The 19,930-nt window shown below is 37.9% G+C and overlaps 1 protein-coding gene across 1 annotated transcript in view; it reads right to left on the bottom strand.

Annotated features, from left to right (window-relative positions):
• The window catches only part of LOC110507926 (chordin), a 51,610-nt gene that overhangs the window by 22,057 nt on the left and 9,623 nt on the right, over positions 1-19,930 (bottom strand). The window contains exon 9 of the mRNA XM_036965554.1: positions 19,629-19,711. Within this exon, the coding sequence (XP_036821449.1) occupies positions 19,629-19,711 (83 nt within the window). The remainder of the gene's footprint in view (positions 1-19,628; positions 19,712-19,930) is intronic.

The raw sequence follows: 19,930 nt of genomic DNA, 5'->3' as shown, positions 1-19,930 counted from the left end.
TTGAGATAGATAGACAGAGTTTGAGATGGATAGACAGAGTTTGAGATGGATAGACAAGAGTTTGAAATAGATAGACAGAGTTTGAGATAGATAGACAGAGTTTGAGATGGATATACAGAGTTTGAGACAGATAGACAGAGTTTGAGATAGATAGACAGAGTTTGAGATGGATATACAGAGTTTGAGATAGATAGACAGAGTTTGAGATAGACAGACAGAGCTTGAGATAGATAGACAGAGTTTGAGATAGATAGACTGAGTTTGAGATGGATAGACAGAGTTTGAGATGGATAGACAAGAGTTTGAAATAGATAGACAGAGTTTGAGATAGATAGACAGAGTTTGAGATAGATAGACAGAGTTTGAGATGGATAGACAGAGTTTGAGATGGATAGACAGAGTTTGAGATAGATAGACAGAGTTTGAGATGGATATACAGAGTTTGAGATAGATAGACAGAGTTTGAGATAGACAGACAGAGCTTGAGATAGATAGACAGAGTTTGAGATGGATAGACAGAGTTTGAAATAGATAGACAGAGTTTGAGATAGATAGACAGAGTTTGAGATAGACAGTGTGAGATAGATAGACAGAGTTTGAGATAGATAGACAGAGTTTGAAATAGATAGACAGAGTTTGAGATAGATAGACAGAGTTTGAGATAGACAGTGTGAGATAGATAGACAGAGTTTGAGATAGATAGACAGTTTGAGATAGATAGACAGAGTTTGAGATAGATAGACAGAGTTTGAGATAGATAGACAGAGTTTGAGATGGATAGACAGAGTTTGAGATAGATAGACAGAGTTTGAGATAGATAGACAGAGTTTGAGATAGATAGACAGAGTTTAAAATAGACAGAGTTTGAGATGGATAGACAGAGTTTGAGAAAGATAGACAGAGTTTGAGATAGATAGACAGAGTTTGAGATAGATAGACAGAGTTTGAGATAGATAGACAGAGTTTGAGATAGATAGACAGAGTTTGAAATAGATAGACAGAGTTTAAGATAGACAGAGTTTGAGATGGATAGACAGAGTTTGAGATAGATAGACAGAGTTTGAGATAGATAGACAGAGTTTGAGATAGATAGACAGAGTTTGAGATAGATAGACAGAGTTTGAGATAGATAGACAGAGTTTGAGATGGATAGACAGAGTTTGAGATAGATAGACAGAGTTTGAGATAGATAGACAGAGTTTAAAATAGACAGAGTTTGAGATGGATAGACAGAGTTTGAGATAGATAGACAGAGTTTGAGATAGATAGACAGAGTTTGAGATAGATAGACAGAGTTTGAGATAGATAGACAGAGTTTGAGATAGATAGACAGAGTTTAAAATAGACAGAGTTTGAGATGGATAGACAGAGTTTGAGATAGATAGACAGAGTTTGAGATAGATAGACAGAGTTTGAGATGGATAGACAGAGTTTGAGATAGATAGACAGAGTTTGAGATAGATAGACAGAGTTTGAGATAGATAGACAGAGTTTGAGATGGATAGACAGAGTTTGAGATAGATAGACAGAGTTTGAGATAGATAGACAGAGTTTGAGATGGATAGACAGAGTTTGAGATGGATAGACAGAGTTTGAGATGGATAGACAGAGTTTGAGATAGATAGACAGAGTTTGAAATAGACAGAGTTTGAGATAGATAGACAGAGTTTGAGATAGATAGACAGAGTTTGAGATGGATAGACAGAGTTTGAAATAGATAGACAGAGTTTGAGATAGATAGACAGAGTTTGAGATAGATAGACAGAGTTTGAGATAGATAGACAGAGTTTGAGATGGATAGACAGAGTTTGAAATAGATAGACAGAGTTTGAGATAGATAGACAGTGTGAGATAGATAGACAGAGTTTGAGATGGATAGACAGAGTTTGAAATAGATAGACAGAGTTTGAAATAGATAGACAGAGTTTGAGATGGATAGACAGAGTTTGAGATGGATAGACAGAGTTTGAAATAGATAGACAGAGTTTGAGATAGATAGACAGAGTTTGAGATAGATAGACAGAGTTTGAGATAGATAGACAGAGTTTGAGATAGATAGACAGAGTTTGAGATGGATAGACAGAGTTTGAAATAGATAGACAGAGTTTGAGATAGATAGACAGAGTTTGAAATAGATAGACAGAGTTTGAGATAGATAGACAGAGTTTGAGATAGATAGACAGAGTTTGAGATAGATAGACAGAGTTTGAAATAGACAGAGTTTGAGATGGATAGACAGAGTTTGAGATGGGTAGACAGAGTTTGAGATGGATATACAGAGTTTGAGACAGATAGACAGAGTTTGAGATAGATAGACAGAGTTTGAGATGGAGAGACAGAGTTTGAGATGGATAGACAGAGTTTGAGATAGATAGACAGAGTTTGAAATAGACAGAGTTTGAGATGGAGAGACAGAGTTTGAGATGGATAGACAGAGTTTGAGATAGATAGACAGAGTTTGAAATAGACAGAGTTTGAGATGGATAGACAGAGTTTGAGATAGATAGACAGAGTTTGAGATAGACAGAGTTTGAAATAGACAGAGTTTGAGATGGATAGACAGAGTTTGAGATGGATAGACAGAGTTTGAGATGGATAGACAGAGTTTGAGATGGATAGACCGTTTGAGATAGATAGACAGAGTTTGAGATGGATAGACAGAGTTTGAGATAGATAGACAGAGATTGAGATGGATAGACAGAGCTTGAGATAGATAGCCAGAGATTGAGATGGATAGGCAGAGTTTGAGATAGATAGCCAGAGATTGAGATGGATAGACAGAGCTTGAGATAGATAGCCAGAGATTGAGATGAGTTAGACAGAGTTTGAGATGGATAGACAGAGTTTGAGATAGATAGACAGAGTTTGAAATAGACAGAGTTTGAGATAGATAGACAGAGTTTGAGATAGATAGACAGAGTTTGAGATGGATAGACAGAGTTTGAGATAGATAGACAGAGTTTGAGATGGATAGACAGAGTTTGAGATAGATAGACAGAGTTTGAGATAGATAGACAGAGTTTGAGATAGATAGACAGAGTTTGAGATGGATAGACAGAGTTTGAAATAGATAGACAGAGTTTGAGATAGATAGACAGAGTTTGAAATAGACAGAGTTTGAGATAGATAGACAGAGTTTGAGATAGATAGACAGAGTTTGAGATGGATAGACAGAGTTTGAGATAGATAGACAGAGTTTGAGATGGATAGACAGAGTTTGAGATAGATAGACAGAGTTTGAAATAGACAGAGTTTGAGATAGATAGACAGAGTTTGAGATGGATATACAGAGTTTGAGATGGATAGGCAGAGTTTGAAATAGACAGAGTTTGAAATAGACAGAGTTTAAAATAGACAGAGTTTGAGATGGATAGACAATAGTTTGAGATAGATAGACAGAGTTTGAGATAGACAGGGTTTGAGATAGATAGACAGAGTTAGAGATAGACAGAGTTTGAGATAGATAGACAGAGTTTGAGATAGATAGACAGAGTTTGAGATGGATAGACAGTTTGAGATAGATAGACAGAGTTTGAGATAGACAGTTTGAGATAGATAGACAGAGTTTGAGTTAGATAGACAGAGTTTGAGATAGATAGACAGAGTTTGAGATAGATAGACAGAGTTTGAAATAGATAGACAGAGTTTAAGATAGACAGAGTTTGAGATGGATAGACAGAGTTTGAGATAGATAGACAGAGTTTGAGATAGATAGACAGAGTTTGAGATAGATAGACAGAGTTTGAGATAGATAGACAGAGTTTGAGATGGATAGACAGAGTTTGAGATAGATAGACAGAGTTTGAGATAGATAGACAGAGTTTAAAATAGACAGAGTTTGAGATGGATAGACAGAGTTTGAGATAGATAGACAGAGTTTGAGATAGATAGACAGAGTTTGAGATAGATAGACAGAGTTTGAGATAGATAGACAGAGTTTAAAATAGACAGAGTTTGAGATGGATAGACAGAGTTTGAGATAGATAGACAGAGTTTGAGATAGATAGACAGAGTTTGAGATGGATAGACAGAGTTTGAGATAGATAGACAGAGTTTGAGATGGATAGACAGAGTTTGAGATAGATAGACAGAGTTTGAGATAGATAGACAGAGTTTGAGATGGATAGACAGAGTTTGAGATGGATAGACAGAGTTTGAGATGGATAGACAGAGTTTGAGATAGATAGACAGAGTTTGAAATAGACAGAGTTTGAGATAGATAGACAGAGTTTGAGATAGATAGACAGAGTTTGAGATGGATAGACAGAGTTTGAAATAGATAGACAGAGTTTGAGATAGATAGACAGAGTTTGAGATAGATAGACAGAGTTTGAGATAGATAGACAGAGTTTGAGATGGATAGACAGTTTGAAATAGATAGACAGAGTTTGAGATAGATAGACAGTGTGAGATAGATAGACAGAGTTTGAGATGGATAGACAGAGTTTGAAATAGATAGACAGAGTTTGAAATAGATAGACAGAGTTTGAGATGGATAGACAGAGTTTGAGATGGATAGACAGAGTTTGAAATAGATAGACAGAGTTTGAGATAGATAGACAGAGTTTGAGATAGATAGACAGAGTTTGAGATAGATAGACAGAGTTTGAGATAGATAGACAGAGTTTGAGATGGATAGACAGAGTTTGAAATAGATAGACAGAGTTTGAGATAGATAGACAGAGTTTGAAATAGATAGACAGAGTTTGAGATAGATAGACAGAGTTTGAGATAGATAGACAGAGTTTGAGATAGATAGACAGAGTTTGAAATAGACAGAGTTTGAGATGGATAGACAGAGTTTGAGATGGGTAGACAGAGTTTGAGATGGATATACAGAGTTTGAGACAGATAGACAGAGTTTGAGATAGATAGACAGAGTTTGAGATGGATAGGCAGAGTTTGAGATAGATAGCCAGAGATTGAGATGGATAGGCAGAGTTTGAGATAGATAGCCAGAGATTGAGATGGATAGACAGAGCTTGAGATAGATAGCCAGAGATTGAGATGAGTTAGACAGAGTTTGAGATGGATAGACAGAGTTTGAGATAGATAGACAGAGTTTGAAATAGACAGAGTTTGAAATAGACAGAGTTTAAAATAGACAGAGTTTGAGATGGACAGACAGAGCTTGAGATAGATAGACAGAGTTTGAGATGGATAGACAGAGTTTGAAATAGATAGACAGAGTTTGAGATAGATAGACAGACTTTGAGATGGATAGACAGAGATTGAGATGGATCGACAGAGTTTGAGATAGATAGACAGAGTTTGAGATAGATAGACAGAGTTTGAGATAGATAGACAGAGTTTCAGATAGATAGACAGAGATTGAGATGGATAGACAGAGTTTGAGATGGATAGACAGAGTTTCAGATAGATAGACAGAGATTGAGATGGATAGACAGAGCTTGAGATAGATAGCCAGAGATTGAGATGGATAGGCAGAGTTTGAAATAGACAGAGTTTGAAATAGACAGAGTTTAAAATAGACAGAGTTTGAGATGGACAGACAGAGCTTGAGATAGATAGACAGAGTTTGAGATAGATAGACAGAGTTTGAGACAGATAGACAGAGTTTGAGATAGATAGACAGAGTTTGAGATAGATAGACAGAGTTTGAGACAGATAGACAGAGTTTGAGATAGATAGACAGAGTTTCAGATAGATAGACAGAGATTGAGATGGATAGACAGAGCTTGAGATAGATAGCCAGAGATTGAGATGGATAGGCAGAGTTTGAAATAGACAGAGTTTGAAATAGACAGAGTTTAAAATAGACAGAGTTTGAGATGGACAGACAGAGTTTGAGATAGATAGACAGAGTTTGAGATAGATAGACAGAGTTTGAGACAGATAGACAGAGTTTGAGATAGATAGACAGAGTTTGAGATAGATAGACAGAGTTTGAGACAGATAGACAGAGTTTGAGATAGATAGACAGAGTTTCAGATAGATAGACAGAGATTGAGATGGATCGACAGAGTTTGAGATAGATAGACAGAGTTTGAGATAGATAGACAGAGTTTGAGATAGATAGACAGAGTTTGAGATGGATATACAGAGTTTGAGACAGATAGACAGAGCTTGAGATGGATAGACAGAGTTTGAGATAGATAGACAGAGTTTGAGATGGATATACAGAGTTTGAGATAGATAGACAGAGTTTGAGATAGACAGACAGAGCTTGAGATAGATAGACAGAGTTTGAGATAGATAGACAGAGTTTGAGATGGATAGACAGAGTTTGAGATGGATAGACAAGAGTTTGAAATAGATAGACAGAGTTTGAGATAGATAGACAGAGTTTGAGATGGATATACAGAGTTTGAGACAGATAGACAGAGTTTGAGATAGATAGACAGAGTTTGAGATGGATATACAGAGTTTGAGATAGATAGACAGAGTTTGAGATAGACAGACAGAGCTTGAGATAGATAGACAGAGTTTGAGATAGATAGACAGAGTTTGAGATGGATAGACAGAGTTTGAGATGGATAGACAAGAGTTTGAAATAGATAGACAGAGTTTGAGATAGATAGACAGAGTTTGAGATAGATAGACAGAGTTTGAGATAGACAGGGTTTGAGATAGATAGACAGAGTTTGAGACAGATAGACAGAGTTTGAGATAGATAGACAGAGTTTGAGATAGATAGACAGAGTTTGAGACAGATAGACAGAGTTTGAGATAGATAGACAGAGTTTCAGATAGATAGACAGAGATTGAGATGGATAGACAGAGCTTGAGATAGATAGCCAGAGATTGAGATGGATAGGCAGAGTTTGAAATAGACAGAGTTTGAAATAGACAGAGTTTAAAATAGACAGAGTTTGAGATGGACAGACAGAGTTTGAGATAGATAGACAGAGTTTGAGATAGATAGACAGAGTTTGAGACAGATAGACAGAGTTTGAGATAGATAGACAGAGTTTGAGATAGATAGACAGAGTTTGAGACAGATAGACAGAGTTTGAGATAGATAGACAGAGTTTCAGATAGATAGACAGAGATTGAGATGGATCGACAGAGTTTGAGATAGATAGACAGAGTTTGAGATAGATAGACAGAGTTTGAGATAGATAGACAGAGTTTGAGATGGATATACAGAGTTTGAGACAGATAGACAGAGCTTGAGATGGATAGACAGAGTTTGAGATAGATAGACAGAGTTTGAGATGGATATACAGAGTTTGAGATAGATAGACAGAGTTTGAGATAGACAGACAGAGCTTGAGATAGATAGACAGAGTTTGAGATAGATAGACAGAGTTTGAGATGGATAGACAGAGTTTGAGATGGATAGACAAGAGTTTGAAATAGATAGACAGAGTTTGAGATAGATAGACAGAGTTTGAGATGGATATACAGAGTTTGAGACAGATAGACAGAGTTTGAGATAGATAGACAGAGTTTGAGATGGATATACAGAGTTTGAGATAGATAGACAGAGTTTGAGATAGACAGACAGAGCTTGAGATAGATAGACAGAGTTTGAGATAGATAGACAGAGTTTGAGATGGATAGACAGAGTTTGAGATGGATAGACAAGAGTTTGAAATAGATAGACAGAGTTTGAGATAGATAGACAGAGTTTGAGATAGATAGACAGAGTTTGAGATGGATAGACAGAGTTTGAGATGGATAGACAGAGTTTGAGATAGATAGACAGAGTTTGAGATGGATATACAGAGTTTGAGATAGATAGACAGAGTTTGAGATAGACAGACAGAGCTTGAGATAGATAGACAGAGTTTGAGATGGATAGACAGAGTTTGAAATAGATAGACAGAGTTTGAGATAGATAGACAGAGTTTGAGATAGACAGTGTGAGATAGATAGACAGAGTTTGAGATAGATAGACAGAGTTTGAAATAGATAGACAGAGTTTGAGATAGATAGACAGAGTTTGAGATAGACAGTGTGAGATAGATAGACAGAGTTTGAGATAGATAGACAGAGTTTGAGATAGATAGACAGAGTTTGAGATAGATAGACAGAGTTTGAGATAGATAGACAGAGTTTGAGATGGATAGACAGAGTTTGAGATAGATAGACAGAGTTTGAGATAGATAGACAGAGTTTGAGATAGATAGACAGAGTTTAAAATAGACAGAGTTTGAGATGGATAGACAGAGTTTGAGAAAGATAGACAGAGTTTGAGATAGATAGACAGAGTTTGAGATAGATAGACAGAGTTTGAGATAGATAGACAGAGTTTGAGATAGATAGACAGAGTTTGAAATAGATAGACAGAGTTTAAGATAGACAGAGTTTGAGATAGATAGACAGAGTTTGAGATAGATAGACAGAGTTTGAGATAGATAGACAGAGTTTGAGATAGATAGACAGAGTTTGAGATAGATAGACAGAGTTTGAGATAGATAGACAGAGTTTGAGATGGATAGACAGAGTTTGAGATAGATAGACAGAGTTTGAGATAGATAGACAGAGTTTAAAATAGACAGAGTTTGAGATGGATAGACAGAGTTTGAGATAGATAGACAGAGTTTGAGATAGATAGACAGAGTTTGAGATAGATAGACAGAGTTTAAAATAGACAGAGTTTGAGATGGATAGACAGAGTTTGAGATAGATAGACAGAGTTTGAGATAGATAGACAGAGTTTGAGATGGATAGACAGAGTTTGAGATAGATAGACAGAGTTTGAGATAGATAGACAGAGTTTGAGATAGATAGACAGAGTTTGAGATGGATAGACAGAGTTTGAGATAGATAGACAGAGTTTGAGATAGATAGACAGAGTTTGAGATGGATAGACAGAGTTTGAGATGGATAGACAGAGTTTGAGATGGATAGACAGAGTTTGAGATAGATAGACAGAGTTTGAAATAGACAGAGTTTGAGATAGATAGACAGAGTTTGAGATAGATAGACAGAGTTTGAGATGGATAGACAGAGTTTGAAATAGATAGACAGAGTTTGAGATAGATAGACAGAGTTTGAGATAGATAGACAGAGTTTGAGATAGATAGACAGAGTTTGAGATGGATAGACAGAGTTTGAAATAGATAGACAGAGTTTGAGATAGATAGACAGTGTGAGATAGATAGACAGAGTTTGAGATGGATAGACAGAGTTTGAAATAGATAGACAGAGTTTGAAATAGATAGACAGAGTTTGAGATGGATAGACAGAGTTTGAGATGGATAGACAGAGTTTGAAATAGATAGACAGAGTTTGAGATAGATAGAGAGTTTGAGATAGATAGACAGAGTTTGAGATAGATAGACAGAGTTTGAGATAGATAGACAGAGTTTGAGATGGATAGACAGAGTTTGAGATAGATAGACAGAGTTTGAGATAGATAGACAGAGTTTGAGATAGATAGACAGAGTTTAAAATAGACAGAGTTTGAGATGGATAGACAGAGTTTGAGAAAGATAGACAGAGTTTGAGATAGATAGACAGAGTTTGAGATAGATAGACAGAGTTTGAGATAGATAGACAGAGTTTGAGATAGATAGACAGAGTTTGAAATAGATAGACAGAGTTTAAGATAGACAGAGTTTGAGATAGATAGACAGAGTTTGAGATAGATAGACAGAGTTTGAGATAGATAGACAGAGTTTGAGATAGATAGACAGAGTTTGAGATAGATAGACAGAGTTTGAGATAGATAGACAGAGTTTGAGATGGATAGACAGAGTTTGAGATAGATAGACAGAGTTTGAGATAGATAGACAGAGTTTAAAATAGACAGAGTTTGAGATGGATAGACAGAGTTTGAGATAGATAGACAGAGTTTGAGATAGATAGACAGAGTTTGAGATAGATAGACAGAGTTTGAGATAGATAGACAGAGTTTAAAATAGACAGAGTTTGAGATGGATAGACAGAGTTTGAGATAGATAGACAGAGTTTGAGATAGATAGACAGAGTTTGAGATGGATAGACAGAGTTTGAGATAGATAGACAGAGTTTGAGATAGATAGACAGAGTTTGAGATAGATAGACAGAGTTTGAGATGGATAGACAGAGTTTGAGATAGATAGACAGAGTTTGAGATAGATAGACAGAGTTTGAGATGGATAGACAGAGTTTGAGATGGATAGACAGAGTTTGAGATGGATAGACAGAGTTTGAGATAGATAGACAGAGTTTGAAATAGACAGAGTTTGAGATAGATAGACAGAGTTTGAGATGGATAGACAGAGTTTGAAATAGATAGACAGAGTTTGAGATAGATAGACAGAGTTTGAGATAGATAGACAGAGTTTGAGATAGATAGACAGAGTTTGAGATGGATAGACAGAGTTTGAAATAGATAGACAGAGTTTGAGATAGATAGACAGTGTGAGATAGATAGACAGAGTTTGAGATGGATAGACAGAGTTTGAGATAGATAGACAGAGTTTGAGATAGATAGACAGAGTTTAAAATAGACAGAGTTTGAGATGGATAGACAGAGTTTGAGATAGATAGACAGAGTTTGAGATAGATAGACAGAGTTTGAGATAGATAGACAGAGTTTGAGATAGATAGACAGAGTTTAAAATAGACAGAGTTTGAGATGGATAGACAGAGTTTGAGATAGATAGACAGAGTTTGAGATAGATAGACAGAGTTTGAGATGGATAGACAGAGTTTGAGATAGATAGACAGAGTTTGAGATAGATAGACAGAGTTTGAGATAGACAGACAGAGCTTGAGATGGATAGACAGAGTTTGAGATAGATAGACAGAGTTTGAGATAGATAGACAGAGTTTGAGATGGATAGACAGAGTTTGAGATGGATAGACAGAGTTTGAGATGGATAGACAGAGTTTGAGATAGATAGACAGAGTTTGAAATAGACAGAGTTTGAGATAGATAGACAGAGTTTGAGATAGATAGACAGAGTTTGAGATGGATAGACAGAGTTTGAAATAGATAGACAGAGTTTGAGATAGATAGACAGAGTTTGAGATAGATAGACAGAGTTTGAGATAGATAGACAGAGTTTGAGATGGATAGACAGAGTTTGAAATAGATAGACAGAGTTTGAGATAGATAGACAGTGTGAGATAGATAGACAGAGTTTGAGATGGATAGACAGAGTTTGAAATAGATAGACAGAGTTTGAAATAGATAGACAGAGTTTGAGATGGATAGACAGAGTTTGAGATGGATAGACAGAGTTTGAAATAGATAGACAGAGTTTGAGATAGATAGACAGAGTTTGAGATAGATAGACAGAGTTTGAGATAGATAGACAGAGTTTGAGATAGATAGACAGAGTTTGAGATGGATAGACAGAGTTTGAAATAGATAGACAGAGTTTGAGATAGATAGACAGAGTTTGAAATAGATAGACAGAGTTTGAGATAGATAGACAGAGTTTGAGATAGATAGACAGAGTTTGAGATAGATAGACAGAGTTTGAAATAGACAGAGTTTGAGATGGATAGACAGAGTTTGAGATGGATAGACAGAGTTTGAGATAGATAGACAGAGTTTGAAATAGACAGAGTTTGAGATGGATAGACAGAGTTTGAGATAGATAGACAGAGTTTGAGATAGACAGAGTTTGAAATAGACAGAGTTTGAGATGGATAGACAGAGTTTGAGATGGATAGACAGAGTTTGAGATGGATAGACAGAGTTTGAGATGGATAGACCGTTTGAGATAGATAGACAGAGTTTGAGATGGATAGACAGAGTTTGAGATAGATAGACAGAGATTGAGATGGATAGACAGAGCTTGAGATAGATAGCCAGAGATTGAGATGGATAGGCAGAGTTTGAGATAGATAGCCAGAGATTGAGATGGATAGACAGAGCTTGAGATAGATAGCCAGAGATTGAGATGGATAGACAGAGTTTGAGATAGATAGACAGAGTTTGAAATAGACAGAGTTTGAGATAGATAGACAGAGTTTGAGATAGATAGACAGAGTTTGAGATGGATAGACAGAGTTTGAGATGGATAGACAGAGTTTGAGATAGATAGACAGAGTTTGAAATAGACAGAGTTTGAGATAGATAGACAGAGTTTGAGATAGATAGACAGAGTTTGAGATGGATAGACAGAGTTTGAGATAGATAGACAGAGTTTGAGATGGATAGACAGAGTTTGAGATAGATAGACAGAGTTTGAAATAGACAGAGTTTGAGATAGATAGACAGAGTTTGAGATGGATATACAGAGTTTGAGATGGATAGGCAGAGTTTGAAATAGACAGAGTTTGAAATAGACAGAGTTTAAAATAGACAGAGTTTGAGATGGATAGACAATAGTTTGAGATAGATAGACAGAGTTTGAGATAGACAGGGTTTGAGATAGATAGACAGAGTTAGAGATAGACAGAGTTTGAGATAGATAGACAGAGTTTGAGATAGATAGACAGAGTTTGAGATGGATAGACAGTTTGAGATAGATAGACAGAGTTTGAGATAGACAGTTTGAGATAGATAGACAGAGTTTGAGTTAGATAGACAGAGTTTGAGATAGATAGACAGAGTTTGAGATAGATAGACAGAGTTTGAAATAGATAGACAGAGTTTAAGATAGACAGAGTTTGAGATGGATAGACAGAGCTTGAGATAGATAGACAGAGTTTGAGATAGATAGACAGAGTTTGAGATAGATAGACAGAGTTTGAGATAGATAGACAGAGTTTGAGATAGATAGACAGAGTTTGAGATGGATAGACAGAGTTTGAGATAGATAGACAGAGTTTGAGATAGATAGACAGAGTTTGAGATAGATAGACAGAGTTTAAAATAGACAGAGTTTGAGATGGATAGACAGAGTTTGAGATAGATAGACAGAGTTTGAGATAGATAGACAGAGTTTGAGATAGATAGACAGAGTTTGAGATAGATAGACAGAGTTTAAAATAGACAGAGTTTGAGATGGATAGACAGAGTTTGAGATAGATAGACAGAGTTTGAGATAGATAGACAGAGTTTGAGATGGATAGACAGAGTTTGAGATAGATAGACAGAGTTTGAGATAGATAGACAGAGTTTGAGATAGATAGACAGAGTTTGAGATGGATAGACAGAGTTTGAGATAGATAGACAGAGTTTGAGATAGATAGACAGAGTTTGAGATGGATAGACAGAGTTTGAGATGGATAGACAGAGTTTGAGATGGATAGACAGAGTTTGAGATAGATAGACAGAGTTTGAAATAGACAGAGTTTGAGATAGATAGACAGAGTTTGAGATAGATAGACAGAGTTTGAGATGGATAGACAGAGTTTGAAATAGATAGACAGAGTTTGAGATAGATAGACAGAGTTTGAGATAGATAGACAGAGTTTGAGATAGATAGACAGAGTTTGAGATGGATAGACAGAGTTTGAAATAGATAGACAGAGTTTGAGATAGATAGACAGTGTGAGATAGATAGACAGAGTTTGAGATGGATAGACAGAGTTTGAAATAGATAGACAGAGTTTGAAATAGATAGACAGAGTTTGAGATGGATAGACAGAGTTTGAGATGGATAGACAGAGTTTGAAATAGATAGACAGAGTTTGAGATAGATAGACAGAGTTTGAGATAGATAGACAGAGTTTGAGATAGATAGACAGAGTTTGAGATAGATAGACAGAGTTTGAGATGGATAGACAGAGTTTGAAATAGATAGACAGAGTTTGAGATAGATAGACAGAGTTTGAAATAGATAGACAGAGTTTGAGATAGATAGACAGAGTTTGAGATAGATAGACAGAGTTTGAGATAGATAGACAGAGTTTGAAATAGACAGAGTTTGAGATGGATAGACAGAGTTTGAGATGGGTAGACAGAGTTTGAGATGGATATACAGAGTTTGAGACAGATAGACAGAGTTTGAGATAGATAGACAGAGTTTGAGATGGAGAGACAGAGTTTGAGATGGATAGACAGAGTTTGAGATAGATAGACAGAGTTTGAAATAGACAGAGTTTGAGATGGAGAGACAGAGTTTGAGATGGATAGACAGAGTTTGAGATAGATAGACAGAGTTTGAAATAGACAGAGTTTGAGATGGATAGACAGAGTTTGAGATAGATAGACAGAGTTTGAGATAGACAGAGTTTGAAATAGACAGAGTTTGAGATGGATAGACAGAGTTTGAGATGGATAGACAGAGTTTGAGATGGATAGACCGTTTGAGATAGATAGACAGAGTTTGAGATGGATAGACAGAGTTTGAGATAGATAGACAGAGATTGAGATGGATAGACAGAGCTTGAGATAGATAGCCAGAGATTGAGATGGATAGGCAGAGTTTGAGATAGATAGCCAGAGATTGAGATGGATAGACAGAGCTTGAGATAGATAGCCAGAGATTGAGATGAGTTAGACAGAGTTTGAGATGGATAGACAGAGTTTGAGATAGATAGACAGAGTTTGAAATAGACAGAGTTTGAGATAGATAGACAGAGTTTGAGATAGATAGACAGAGTTTGAGATGGATAGACAGAGTTTGAGATAGATAGACAGAGTTTGAGATGGATAGACAGAGTTTGAGATAGATAGACAGAGTTTGAAATAGACAGAGTTTGAGATAGATAGACAGAGTTTGAGATGGATATACAGAGTTTGAGATGGATAGGCAGAGTTTGAAATAGACAGAGTTTGAAATAGACAGAGTTTAAAATAGACAGAGTTTGAGATGGATAGACAATAGTTTGAGATAGATATACAGAGTTTGAAATATATAGACAGAGTTTGAGATAGATAGACAGTTTGAGATGGATAGACAGAGTTTGAGATAGATAGACAGAGTTTGAGATAGATAGACAGAGTTTGAGATAGATAGACAGAGTTTGAGATAGATAGACAGAATTTGAGATAGATAGACAGAGTTTGAGATGGATAGACAGAGTTTGAGATAGATAGACAGAGTTTGAAATAGATAGACAGAGTTTGAGATAGATAGACAGAGTTTCAGATAGATATACAGAGTTTGAGATGGATAGACAGACTTTGAGATAGATAGACAAAGTTTGAGATGGATAGACAGTTTGAGATAGATAGACAGAGTTTTAGATAGATAGACAGTTTGAGATAGACAGTGTCTGAGATAGATAGACAGAGTTTGAAATAGACATAGTTTGAGATTAACAGAGTTTGAAATAGACAGAGTTTGAGATAGATAGACAGTTTGAGATAGATAGACAGAGTTTGAGATAGATAGACAGAGTTTGAGATAGATAGACAGAGTTTGAAATAGATAGACAGAGTTTGAGATAGATAGACAGAGTTTCAGATAGATATACAGAGTTTGAGATGGATAGACAGACTTTGAGATAGATAGACAAAGTTTGAGATGGATAGACAGTTTGAGATAGATAGACAGAGTTTTAGATAGATAGACAGTTTGAGATAGACAGTGTCTGAGATAGATAGACAGAGTTTGAAATAGACATAGTTTGAGATTAACAGAGTTTGAAATAGACAGAGTTTGAGATAGATAGACAGTTTGAGATAGATAGACAGAGTTTGAGATAGATAGACAGTTTGAGATAGATAGACAGAGTTTGAAATAGACAGAGTTTGAAATAGATAGACCGTTTGAGATAGATAGACAGTTTGAGATAGATAGACAGAGTTTGAGATGGGTAGACAGAGTTTGAGATAGATAGACAGAACTTGAGATGGATAGACAGAGTTTGAAATAGAGTTTGAGATAGATAGACATAGTTTGAAATTGATAGACAGGGTTTGAGATAGATAGACAGAACTTGAGATGGATAGACAGAGTTTGAAATAGAGTTTGAGATAGATAGACAGAGTTAGAGATGGATAGACAGAGTTTGAGATAGACAGATAGACAGAGTTTGAGATAGATAGACAGAGTTTGAGATGGATAGACAGAGCTTGAGATAGATAGACAGAGTTTGAGATAGATAGACAGAGTTTGAGATGGATAGACAGAGTTTGAGATAGATAGACACATTTTGAAATAGACAGAGTTTGAGATAGATAGACAGTTTGAGATAGATAGACAGAGTTTGAGATAGATAGACAGAGTTTGAGATGGATAGACAGAGTTTGAGATAGATAGACAGAGTTTGAGATGGATAGACAGAGTTTGAGATAGATAGACACATTTTGAAATAGACAGAGTTTGAGATAGATAGACAGTTTGAGATAGATAGACAGAGTTTGAGATAGATAGACAGAGTTTGAGATAGATAGACAGAGTTTGAGATATATAGACAGAGTTTGAGATGGATAGACAGAGTTTGAAATAGACAGAGTTTGAGATAGATAGACAGAGTTTGAGATAAATAGACAGAGTTTGAGATAGATAGACAGAGTTTGAAATAGATAGACAGAGTTTGAGATGGATAGACAGAGTTTGAGATAGATAGACAGAGTTTGAGATGGGTAGACAGAGTTTGAGATAGATAGACAGAGATTGAGATAGATAGACAGAGTTTGAGATAGATAGACAGAGTTTGAGATAGATAGACAGAGTTTGAGATGGATAGACAGAGTTTGAGATAGCTAGACAGAGTTTGAGATGGATAGACAGAGTTTGAAATTGATAGACAGAGTTTGAGATGGATAGACAGTTTGAGATAGATAGACAGAGTTTGAAATTGATAGACAGAGTTTGAGATAGATAGACAGAGTTTGAGATGGATAGACAGAGTTTGAGATAGATAGACAGAGTTTGAGATAGATAGACAGAGTTTGAGATGGATAGACAGAGTTTGAGATGGATAGACAGAGTTTGAGATAGACAGAGTTTGAGATAGATAGACAGAGTTTGAGATAGACCGAGTTTGAGATAGATAGACAGAGTTTGAGATAGACAGGGTTTGAGATAGATAGACAGAGTTAGAGATAGACAGAGTTTGAGATAGATAGACAGAGTTTGAAATTGATAGACAGAGTTTGAGATAGATAGACAGAGTTTGAGATAGACAGAGTTTGAGATAGATAGACAGAGTTTGAGATAGACAGGGTTTGAGATAGATAGACAGAGTTAGAGATAGACAGAGTTTGAGATAGATAGACAGAGTTTGAGATAGATAGACAGAGTTTGAGATGGATAGACAGTTTGAGATAGATAGACAGAGTTTGAGATAGACAGTTTGAGATAGATAGACAGAGTTTGAGTTAGATAGACAGAGTTTGAAATTGATAGACAGGGTTTGAGATAGATAGACAGAGTTTGAGATAGATAGACAGAGTTTGAGATAGATAGACAGAGTTTGAAATTGATAGACAGGGTTTGAGATAGATAGACAGAACTTGAGATGGATAGACAGAGTTTGAAATAGAGTTTGAGATAGATAGACAGAGTTAGAGATGGATAGACAGAGTTTGAGATAGATAGACAGAGTTTGAAATAGACAGAGTTTGAAATAGACAGATAGACAGAGTTAGAGATAGATAGACAGAGTTTGAGATGGATAGACAGAGTTTGAAATTGATAGAGAGGGTTTGAGATAGATAGACAGAGTTTGAGATAGATAGACAGAGTTTGAAATTGATAGACAGGGTTTGAGATAGATAGACAGAACTTGAGATGGATAGACAGAGTTTGAAATAGAGTTTGAGATAGATAGACAGAGTTAGAGATGGATAGACAGAGTTTGAGATAGATAGACAGAGTTTGAAATAGACAGATAGACAGAGTTAGAGATAGATAGACAGAGTTTGAGATGGATAGACAGAGATGAAGGGAGAGAGGGATGGAGGGATGAAGGGAGAGAGGGAAGGAGGGATCAAGGGAGAGAGGGAAGGAGGGATGAAGGGAGAGAGGAAAGGAGGGATGAAGGGAGAGAGGGATGAAGGGAGAGAGGGAGAGAGGGATGAAGGATGAGAGGGATGAGGGATGAAGGGAGAGAGGGATGGAGGGATGAAGGGAGAGAGGGATGGAGGGATGAAGGGAGAGAGGGAAGGAGGGATGAAGGGAGAGAGGGATGGCAGGATGAAGGGAGAGAGGGATGAAGGGAGAGAGGGAAGGAGGGATGAAGGGAGAGAGGGATGGAGGGATGAAGGGAGAGAGGGAAGGAGGGATGAAGGGAGAGAGGGAGAGAGGGATGGAGGGATGAAGGGAGAGAGGGAAGGAGGGATGGAGGGATAAAGGGAGAGAGGGAAGGAGGGATGAAGGGAGAGAGGGAAGGAAAGAAAGGATAGAGGAAGGAGTAATTGAGAAATGTGTAGAGTAAAAAGCATGATTGGAAATGAAAGGAAAGTTAAAAGGACAGTAATATATTAAGAGCAGGAAAGGCAGTACATATTTTGTGTGTGTGTGTGTGTGTGTGTGTGTGTGTGTGTGTGTGTGTGTGTGTGTGTGTGTGTGTGTGTGTGTGTGTGTGTAAAACAGAAAGAAGGGCACATCAACTCTCAGATTCACATAATTCCCACCAGATTAAAAACAGACTCCTCTTTCATCCCTCCTCCTCCCTCCATCCCTTCCTCTTTTCCTCCCCCCTCCCTCCCCCTTTCTGATCCCACAGACAACTAACCACTGACATGTGTGAGGAGTGTGCATGTCTTTTCACCCTCTCTCACATTTTCCTTTCTGTCTCTCATCCCTCCATCTCTTCCTCACTACATGTCTCTTACGACCCCTCTCCACTCTCTCTCTTTCTTTTTCTCTGTCCATCCCATGTCTCTATGGAGGTTTAACAGTGATCTTCAGTACTGACAACAGCAGTAGGATGTGGGGAAGGAACCACATCCATCTCAGCGGGACAGTGTGTCACATTGTCATCTGTTTCCCCCCTTTCCTCCCGCCTCTTGGCTTGTCCCTACTGTGTGTTTCCCCCCCTTTCCTCCCCCCTCTTGGCTTGTTCCTAATGTGTGTTTCCCCCCCTTTCCTCCCCCCTCTTGGCTTGTTCCTAATGTGTGTTTCCCCCCCTTTCCTCCCCCTCTTGGCTTATCCCTACTGTGTGTTTCCCCCCTTTCCTCCCGCCTCTTGGCTTGTCCCTACTGTGTGTTTCCCCCCTTTCCTCCCGCCTCTTGGCTTGTCCCTACTGTGTGTTTCCCCCCCTTTCCTCCCGCCTCTTGGCTTGTCCCTACTGTGTGTTTCCCCCCCTTTCCTCCCGCCTCTTGGCTTGTCCCTAATGTGTGTTTCCCCCCTTTCCTCCCCCCTCTTGGCTTGTTCCTAATGTGTGTTTCCTTCCGCCTCTTGGCTTGTCCCTAATGTGTGTTTCCCCCCCTTTCCTCCCGCGTCTTGGCTTGTCCCTAATGTCTGTTTCCCCCCCTTTCCTCCCGCCTCTTGGCTTGTCCCTACTGTGCGTTTCCAACCGTTCTTCCAGCCTCTTGGCTTGTCCCTAATGTGTGTTTCCAACCGTTCCTCCCGCCTCTTGGCTTGTCCCTAATGTGTGTTTCCCCCCCCTTTCCTCCCGCCTCTTGGCTTGTCCCTACTGTGTGATTCCAACCGTTCCTCCCGCCTCTTGTCTTGTCCCTACTGTGTGTTTCCAACCGTTCCTCCCGCCTCTTGGCTTGTCCCTAATGTGTTTTTCCACCCTTTCCTCTTGCCTCTTGACTTGTCCCTAATGTGTGTTTCCCCCCTAATGGTTCAGGTTAGCATCTGGTTTGGTGAGGACAAGCTGATCCTAGATCTGTCTGTCTGTCTGTCTGTCTCTCTGTGTGTGTGTGTGTGTGTGTGTGTGTGTGTGTGTGTGTGTGTGTGTGTGCGCGTGTAGTTTATATAACATACATAGACGGTGACGTTGGCATGGATCTCTCTCAGGACGTGTTGGCGGTACTGCAGTCGTACCTGGATGGGCACCAGGGGGGAGTCTACAGGGCCGAGAGAGAGAGAACACAGAACAAACTTAGAACCACGTCACACTGCCTCACAGCACTCCCTAGTCCCCAGTCCCAAAACAACCTCTAGTCTCTTCTCTTAGCCCCTAAGTTACTCCCTAGTCCCCAGTCCCAAAACAACCTCTAGTCTCTTCTCTTAGCCCCTAAATTACTCCCTAGTCCCCAGTCCCAAAACAGCCTCTAATCTCATCT

Source organism: Oncorhynchus mykiss, chromosome 27, assembly GCF_013265735.2.
Source record: "Oncorhynchus mykiss isolate Arlee chromosome 27, USDA_OmykA_1.1, whole genome shotgun sequence".
Taxonomy (NCBI): Eukaryota; Metazoa; Chordata; class Actinopteri; order Salmoniformes; family Salmonidae; genus Oncorhynchus; species Oncorhynchus mykiss.
Note: the sequence above shows the minus strand (reverse complement) of the source record. Positions and strands in the feature narration are given on the sequence as shown.